Raw genomic sequence first — 9,476 nt, 5'->3', positions numbered from 1 at the left:
GGTGAAGAAGAGGATTCACTACTACTATTGCTCTCTTAGCCTGATACACTTTCTCCACTTTTCTCAAATTTTCCTCAATTAAAAATGTGGAAAGTAAAATTTCAATTTTAATTAAAAAAAAATTCCCCCAATTTTTTCTATTTAAAATTTTTTCTTGCAGATTTTCAAAGCTCCAAACAAACAAAATCATTATTGTTCACTTTTTTTATTTTTTAAGTTACAAACAGACCCTAAATATAAAGAATGGATTAAGTAATTTATTAGCTCTGTTAATATATTTGCTTAGTAATATTTTATGTTTTTGTTGGTGGTTTAAATATCATCATAGTTTACTCAAAAATGTGTTTTTTCATTGTGGGAGATCTTGAAGTGTATAAAACTAAGGTGGTGACTTAGAAAAGCTCGAAATAACAAAGAAAATACGTTTTTGCCTTAATTCTTCTTAAATCTACATTAGCAGCAAAATGGGTAAGAAATAAGGATGTTTGGCCCCGAAGATCAAATTTTCGACAAAAAAATGAAATCATAACACCGAGTATCGGTGTTGAAGCTACCAGTGATGCTGATTTCTGTGCTACAACTTTAGTACAAGACCAATGGGACAATGATCGCTACCATGAACATCAGGTACAATGTATGAATCGTGAACCTGGTCAGCAATGGATTCTGAGACGAGGAAGTAGTCAAGCCGCCACCCTGTTTTAATTTACCCAAGTAAGCAACATAGAATCGAAGAATCAAATCGAAAGACCAGTTGAGATAGTAACAAAATGAAACACTTGTCAAGCCGAGGCAAGCCAATGTGATACCGATGATGATAGAATCACCGGGAATAACATGTCTACAAGCAAACCTGATACATTTATGTATTTGCGATTCATGGTGAAAGAGTGAGGATCAAATACCTTTGTTAGTTTTGCGCAAGCCATGCCTAAAACCCCAGTAAGTATAGCCGACAACGCCAGGGTGTTGTCTTCTGAAGGTATCCACAAATCCTTTAGACAAAAAGTTTTTCTCAAATGATTCCCTTTCTTCAATAGTAAATCCAGCACTTCTTTTGTTTCCCTAATGTATTGCATCAAGAAGAACAAAAAGAAAAGATCCACAAATCAAATTAACTGATGGTCTGAAATGCAAATTTAGATACTAAAAAGTCATCTTTTTCTCTTCGACGAGAAGAAACGAGGCTCCAGAAATAACAAAGAGCAATGTGAGTGTGGGCAACCAAAGGCTCAAGTCCTTAACTTTATTTAACAAGTTTTCAAATTTCTCAGCTTGTGGACTTCCCATTCCCAAGGTTATATTATCTTACAAGAAAAAAAAAAAAACCGCACTTACTGCAGGGTTATAAATGTCTATTTCTTGATGAGCGCAGTTTAGATCACCGGTTAAAATTACAGGCTTCGACTTTTCCAGCTCCTGTATGAAGAAAAAAATAAAAGAGCCATAAGCAGAACAGTCCTCGCTATAGTAATATTACATCTGTATTTTAAGTAATCTCGGTGGCTGCACTTTTTGTGATCAGTCCTAAAGAACCCCGAAAGCTAGACACATTAGCGTGTAACCAAATAACTACCAAGAAATATAACTTTATCCCATGGAATTTTTATAGTGTCCCTATATTTTTGAAAAGCCTTCTGTTCCACTCTAACCAAATCAAATAACAAGTAGTCATTCATAGTAGCTATACATTCAACAACTTTAGTTTTGTGTTTGGTAATTTGATTAGATGATGGTTTATATTGCTAAAGCATCACTACAAAAGCTGCAAATTACTTCACCCAAGAGGGGTTAGCTCAAATGGTCAAACATGTGGCTTACTCCCACAAGGTCTGAGGTTCGAGTTCCTCCTCGGTACCTACATAACAATTGCTATAGTTTTTTGGTCCCCAAATATTGTAGGGTTAGCGGGATCCTAGTTTCTAAAAATGTGCTGGAAATTACTTTGGAATATCTTACAGATACAAACTAGAGAATTTGATACGCGTGTGAGGTGTGCTAAGAGCCCTAGCTAGCAATAAGATAGGAAACCAATTTTAAAACTCTACACACTAGTTTCTAAGATGGCAGAGGAGACCATCCAAATGATTTCTTTTCCTTGAAATTTTAAGAAGAAATGGTAGACATTTCGAGCTTTAATAATTGGAGCTATTTGTATAATTTTCACAAGGTGATGAACCGAGCTAGAACAATTTTAAAGTTCTCATTAAGTTGTACTAACTCTTATGTCAAAAACCAACCTTTAGTAGATTTAACAGACTTAATATGTGTTTTTTGTAAGAAAAATTGCAAGGACAAGAGAAAATACATACTTTCAAGTAATTGCTGAGGGAGACATCCCATTCTGTGGTCCGGTATGACTAAAATTCAAACAAAGCTATATTAGTTAAAGGGAAATGAGAGTGAAATCCTAAATGAAATAGTTTTAAGTACAATAAGCAACATGTTTGTGATGATCAATTACCAGTCTTTTCAAGCCATCTCCAGAATTAGGAACATATCCACAAACTAGATAAAATGAATCGAATTCAGCTGTCACTAACCGGCCTTCACTATCATGATCTTCTATACCGAGCCCATATTTGACAGAAAGTGGCTTTATCTGCAATGTAAGTGAATAAGAAAACTAGCGAAACGGTATAATTCTTGAAAACAATGTTAAACAACAGAATGATCCAAATTCCTCTCCAAATTAACAAGACAGATTGGTTGCTCAACACTTCAGTCAAAGAACATATGTGAATACAAGTACAATCACATAATAAGATAAGTATACCCGAGAAATAATCGCAGCTCCAGAATAACCAAGCTTTGAAGTACTGCATGTCCAGAAGCTATTTTGATAACCGTCTATCAAACAAGCAATCTTTTCAACATCCTTATCCTGTTCCAAAGGGTATAAGAATTTAAAGAAATTAAAGAGAGTAACAATTAAAGACTATGAATTAGAAAGTTTAATACATCAGAATAATTGCCTGAAGTTTAGTCTCTTGCAAGCATAAAATATCGAAATCCTCTCTTTGAGCAAGTTCCAATGCTGAAAACCCATCTAACTTTAGCAATGCTCTTAATCCATTGACATTCCAAGACAGAAGCTTCACACACTTTGTATCTCTGGAAAGAATGGCAGGCCTCATGGTTCTAGGATTATAAGGAACCCAATCTTTCTGAGGCTTCTTGTGTGCAAGAATCGTCCATGGTTCATTTCGCGGCGTGGACAATTCAACTTTGGAATCAACTTTAACACAAATAGTTTCTGAAGAAATAGAACTCCTTTCCTTAGATAAAGGCACAAACAAATAAATAAAAATAATAACTTTTACAATAGATCAGCACCTGAAACCTCAACAGATTCGACTGAAAGCTTCTTTTTTGTTGTAACAGCTTTACTATCAACCTGGACAGTGTTCACCTCAAGCCTTGATTGTTTTGAAGTTCTCTTACTTTTCCTAACCTCCGAAACAGTGCCAACATTTTGAACCTGGTCTTCCTCTTCTTCTGCCTGAGAACTTTCACCTATGGAAACATAGAGAAAATCATATGCAGTACACAATATCATGTAACTTTATTTCTCTACTGTAACATTTCATACCATTCATCTTCTCCACAAGCGATTTCAAGGCCGAAACGAGTTCCGATTTAAGACCTTTAGCAGGGAGCCCATTACTCCTGATAATATTTCAAGACAATTTACAATAAAATCTACAACTCCAAACACAAAGGGGTTATGTCATATGTTACCTCAATGTTGTTCTAAGCTCCTGAACAGTCATTTTCTCAATTGTTTCAGGGTTATTCTTAAAACTTGCTAATCCAACTGAAACACTTTCCACACCATTTTCCTGTAAACCAATCATGAATAAATAAATTCCACATTACCAAGCCAAATAAAACAGAAAATGTTTATCAAAAACTTAAGAAAATCTACAAAATCTAAATATGGATGGTTCAAAGTTCCAACCTTTACAACAGGCTTAAACCTCTTACTCTCAGTCTTGTCTTCATCCATTGCCGAAATGGGTTTTGAAGAACTTGAAATGGTTCGTTTAGAACCCATTGAACTCGCACTTAATCTCAAAGAAATCACTAACCCAGGTCTCAAATTCCAAGGAACAACTGTACAATACTAAAATCAAAATGAAGCATAAGCAAATGCGGAAATTAACAGAGAGAAGAGATAAAGATAAAACCTTTAAGGAAAGTCTTGAACCCAAATTGCAGAGCTTGAATATGGTTCATGGCAGAAGAGTAATAGGGAGTTTAGTGTGAGTATCAGCATGGTTTGGAAAGAGAAAAACCGCCATTGAAGTTGAGGAGGAAGAAGACAAAGGTTCCTTTCCCATGCGAGAAAGATGGACTTCACAGCATAACGTACTTCTGAGTTCTGAATTGTCAAGACTTGGGCTTTCCAGGCCCATCAATATCTTTGGGCTGACTTGTTTAAAGGGAGTATTTCATAAATACACAAAAATAAAGGGTTATTTTTAAAAATATGGGAAAAATTATTAAGGTTATGATAAATATGGCATAAAAAGTAAATGCCAAATATGGCATTATCTAACCAATCAAACTAAAAATATGGTTTTTTTTCTAAAAAAAAACCATATAAAACATTAAAAAGAAATCTGAATTTAAAATTCATAAAAAATAAAAAATTAATTAAATTACCATAAAAAATATTAAAATTCCTTTCATATTTATTTATTTTTTTAATAAAACTATAGTGATCGTCGAACTTGTCACTCGTGCTGGAAAAGTCACCGGAGTTTACTTACGGCACCGGAAAAGTCGTCGGAGTAGCCGCCGGTGCCGAAAAAGTCCCCGGAGTTGCTGTCGGCGCGGAAAAAGTCGTCAGAATTAGCATTGTCGCTGGAAAAGTCACCAAGAAACTGGTTTCTTGGTGATTTTTCTGGTAATTTTACCGGTGACAATGCCAAGTCCGACGACTATTCTAGAGTTTGATGTCGGTGCCGGAAAAATCGCCGGAGTAAAAAAAATCGTCAGAATTGACATTGTCGCCAGCAAAATCACTAGAAAAATCACCAAGAAAGTAATTTTTTCATCAAGAAACCGGTTTCTTCACCAAGAAAGTGGTTTCTTCATCAAGAAACTAATTTTGTTACAGAATAATTATAAAGATTGTGAAAACAAAACAAAAATGATATACACTGAAAATAATTGAAACCAGTTTCATCAATCAACCAAATAGAGAAAAAAAAAATACAAAAAAAATTACTAAGAAACTGGTTTCTTCATCAAGAAATTGGTTTCTTGATGAAGAAAAAAAACCAGTTTCTTGGTGATTTTTCCGGCGACATGCCAATTCCGACGAATTTCCAAGAGTTTACTGTCGGTACTAAAAAAGTCACTGGAGTAGCTGCCGGTGTATTAGTCATCAGAGTTGCTACCAACGCCAGAAAAATCGTCAGAATTGCCATTGTCGTCGAAAAAATCACCGAAAAAATCACCAAAAAACTGGTTTCTTTATCAAGAAACCAGAAACCAGTTTCTTGGTAACTTTTTCGGCGATTATGCCAATTCTGATGACTTTTCTGAAGTTTGTTGTCGGTGCCGGAAAAGTCGCCGGAGTTGGCATTGTCAACGGAAAAATCACCAAGAAACCGGTTTCTTGGTAGGTAAAGAAACCGGTTTCTTGGTGATTTTTTCAGTGATTTTTCCGGCAAAAATTCCAATTCTGACGAATTTTCTGGCGCCGGCAACAACCCCGACGAATTTTTCGGCACCGACCGCTACTCCGGCGACTTTTCTGGCACCGACAGCAACTCCTGTGACTTTTTCGGCATCAATGACAAATAAAATTTCCTAAACAAATAAAAACATTAAATATGAGATTTGAAAACCTAATTACATATATATGGCATATCAAATACCATAAAAAGACCTAAAAATAAAAAAAATACCATATAAATTGGTCAAATTTAAATGTGCCATATTTATCATAAGAACTTTGAAAATCCCATAGTAAGTATAATTTCCTCAAAAATAAAAGAAAACAAAAATATGATTGTACAGAATTTTATATATTTTAATCATTTTTATGATTTTATTTACATAAAATACGGTTTTTGATATATTTTTATGTCATACTATTGTTAATTTTTTATTATTTGTATATTATATTTTATTGTTATTTTGATATTATTTGAATGTTATTTTTCTATAATTTATATGTAATTTTTTTTATTATGTTTGTGTTATTTTTATAGAGCACCTTAAAAATGTAAATAATAATCTTTAAGCATAAAATTATATAAAAAAAAAAAATTATAAAAATAGTGCATGTAATTATCTCTTGTTTAAAGGTACTTTTCATAATTAGCCAAAAGGCAAGACAAATTACAAAGCTACGATTGTTAAGTAATAGGTATTGTTTTTGTGTCGTTGTATTTTTAAATTATTTTTATGTTGTTTTAATGGTACTGTAAAATTATAATTAAAAAAATTAAAATGAAAAAAAAAAGAACATATCGATGTTAAAATTGAGTCAAATATAAAACCTTGTGTGAAAATTCCCAATTAAAATGGAAAATATTCAAAAATACCTACTAAAATTTTGAAGAAAAAAAAAATAAAATATGGAATCTAAAAGAAAGAAAAAAGAAGCTAAAAAAAATATGATGGGACGTAGTCATATTTATGGAATTCATTTTTCCATTTAATATTGATTCCTATTTTTGTAATTATGTTCACAATTTTGTGAACACACACTTAGGGTGCGTTTAGAAGTAACTGTGTAATTACTAGTTAGAGTAATTACTAGGGTGGTAATTACACAGTGTAGTAATTACACTATATTTTAAAATGCAAGGTGTGTTTGGATATGAGATGGTAATTACATATGAATTTTCAATATCTTGTTTGGTAAAATAGTTAGTAATTACATGGGAAAATAATATTTTTTAGTAGCTAATGTTTAATATGGAAAGTTTTTAGCAATTACACAGTGTAATTACATTCAATTCTCATAGGGGCTATGAGAATTGGAGAGTGTAATTGGAACCTCTCAATTACTTCCAATTACACAGTTACAGTGTAATTACATGGTCAGGCAAACATGTTAAATTGTGCAATTACCTCCAATTACACACAAATCTAATTACATTGTGGCTTTCCAAAGTGTTATATAACTAAGGGTGCGTTTGGAAAGCCACAATGTAATTGTATTTGTGTGTAATTGGAGGTAATTACACAATTTTGCATGTTTGTCTGACCATGTAATTACACTGTAACTATGTAATTGAAAGTAATTGAGGGGTTCTAATTACACTCTCCAATTCTCATGGTCCCTTATGAGAATTGAATGTAATTACACTGTGTAATTACTAAGGGTGTGTTTGGAAGTAATTGTGTAATTAATAGGCAAGGTAATTACTAGGGTGGTAATTACAGAGTTTAGTAATTACACAATATTTTAAAATGCAAGGTGTGTTTGGATATGAGATAGTAATTACATATGAATTCTTAATATCTTGTTTGGCAAAATAGTTAGTAATTACATGGGAAAATAATTTTTTTTAGTAGCTAATGTGTAATATGGAAAGTTTTTAGTAATTACACAGTGTAATTATAGTGTAATTACATGGTCAGACAAACATGTCAAATTGTGTAATTACCTCCAATTACAATGTAGCTTTCCAAACGCACTCTTAAGAAGAAAAAACAATAATTCTTCTCTCTTCACGCTTCTAGGATTTCTTCTTAAATCTAGCCTCCGTTAAGTCTTTTATTGATTTTCTGACCAGAGCTTGCCGACCTGTTTATGGGCTCTAGTATGGCTCTGGTCGGAGTGTTTCTGATTTGTGGGCAGATGCGAAAATAATTGGTATCCTTTTATGTTGTTTGGTTTTGCTTCTCGTATTGAGTTGTTGATAATTCTTAATAAAGAGTTACGTATTTGATATTCTTTTTAGTGTAATTTGGTTGTCTTTTGTGTTTAATTTTAGTCATATTATCTTTTCATTTGTGATTTTTTGTGTTTTATTCTTGATTGAGTGTTTTAGAGCGGTTAGTGAGAAGTTGGTAGCATTTGAGTGAGTTTTGACCAAGAAAAGAGCCTAATTGTTAAAATGCTAGTTTTTTTGAAGTTTTGTATAAATTTTGCTACAACAAAAGTAGAAGTGCATGATTTCCTACTTTGGTGAAAAAAAGATGAGGCGACGGTTCATTAATTGAGGTGATAATTTTGAAGTTGAATTGGCGTTTTAGGATTGGTTTTAGACTAGTTTATTTGGATCAAGTTTTTGAAGAGTCTAGATGAATGACATGTGTAGAATTCATTTTTGGGATAAAGATATATCTAGCATCTTTGGAAAAGAAAAGGAGAGCCTCCATTTCAAGTTAGTTTTTCTATTGGAGAGGAAAAAGAAGAGCTAAAAATACAGTAGAAGAAGATAGTAAAAAGAAGATAAGAGCAATGACAAGAGGAGCACAAGAACTTTGCATCATTCATCTTGGGGATATTCTCCCTCCTTTGGTTGTTATTTTCTTCACTTTATTCTCTCTATTTTTATTATTTTAAACTCCATGGTTAAATCTAAGTTTGTAATGGATGTTCTAAAATTAGTTATGAACTAAATACTTTGATTGTTAAATAACTCTATGTCAATGTTTTAAATCTTATGATTAAAGATGCACCTCTTATTTGTTCGGTATTTGGGAGAATTTTTCAGTCCAGTTTTTTTTTTAGTCGTCTACGTTGTAGTTATATAGAATATCTTGTAAAATTTTGAGAAATTCAAACAAATTTAACACGCTGAAAATAAGGTCTAAACAGTCTATTTCACACACGTATAACACAAAAAAATCTCGCGTGCAACAGATTGTTTAAATCATATTTTTTGCGTGTTAAATTTATTTGAATCTCTCAAAATTTCGTAGAATGTCTTAAATAAGTACAACGTAAACGATTATAAAAAAAATTAGACTAAAAATTTCTCTCATATAATATGATGAAACAGATAAAGAATGTACCAGTAATTATTTTTAAAGAAGTGCATTATGCAACAATTTTAACTATCTTTCTATCTAAAAAAAATATAGTTAATATTTCTTCTTCTTCTTAATGTGTTTATCATTGTTGACCAACAAAGTAAAAAAGATATAATTGAAGGTCCAAATTTGTGGGTGGATAGAGGTAGAAGAAACTATCACATCAAAAATATTACCATATAGAAGTTTAATGTTAGTTTTTTTTTTTTTTTTTTTTTTTTGGCAAAAAGAAAAAAATTACCATAAAGAAAAAGAAGTGTGGAAGCTACAACTTGAAAGAGAAGAGGGTAAATAGGACAAAAATAAAATAAAAAGACAAATGAAACATTGGAAACTGGAAAGAATCTATTTATCTTTTAAAGCAAAACACTACATACATAGTACATATTCATAGGATAGGATAGTCCCCTTTCTGAAATACTCCAAAGTCCAAACCCTCTTTAAGAATCCCAACTTTAGTCTTTTTA

At 32.2% G+C, this 9,476-nt stretch overlaps 1 protein-coding gene across 2 annotated transcripts; it reads right to left on the bottom strand.

The window, feature by feature from the left end:
• Window positions 1–408: 408 nt before the first annotated feature.
• LOC115711515 (DNA-(apurinic or apyrimidinic site) endonuclease, chloroplastic) lies at window positions 409–4,397 on the bottom strand. 2 transcript variants are annotated; one of them, XM_030639868.2, is made up of 12 exons: window positions 4,191–4,397; window positions 3,962–4,116; window positions 3,742–3,842; window positions 3,593–3,669; window positions 3,337–3,516; window positions 2,976–3,256; window positions 2,777–2,884; window positions 2,465–2,602; window positions 2,313–2,360; window positions 1,339–1,419; window positions 906–1,065; window positions 409–696 (listed from the first exon to the last, which is right to left on the bottom strand). In XM_030639868.2, exons 1-12 carry the CDS (start codon window positions 4,237–4,239, stop codon window positions 575–577), a joined length of 1,500 nt encoding a protein of 499 aa, XP_030495728.2. In that variant the 5' UTR covers window positions 4,240–4,397; the 3' UTR covers window positions 409–574. The 2 variants fall into 2 exon arrangements, with proteins under 2 accessions (XP_030495728.2, XP_030495729.2); XM_030639869.2 differs by having other exon boundaries at window positions 3,962–4,126; window positions 4,191–4,343.
• Between the last annotated feature and the right edge of the window lie 5,079 nt (window positions 4,398–9,476).

Source organism: Cannabis sativa, chromosome 3 (assembly GCF_029168945.1).
Source record: "Cannabis sativa cultivar Pink pepper isolate KNU-18-1 chromosome 3, ASM2916894v1, whole genome shotgun sequence".
In the NCBI taxonomy this organism is placed as follows: Eukaryota; Viridiplantae; Streptophyta; class Magnoliopsida; order Rosales; family Cannabaceae; genus Cannabis; species Cannabis sativa.
The sequence above is the reverse complement of the archived record's forward strand: the minus strand, read 5'-3'. Positions and strand labels throughout refer to the sequence as shown.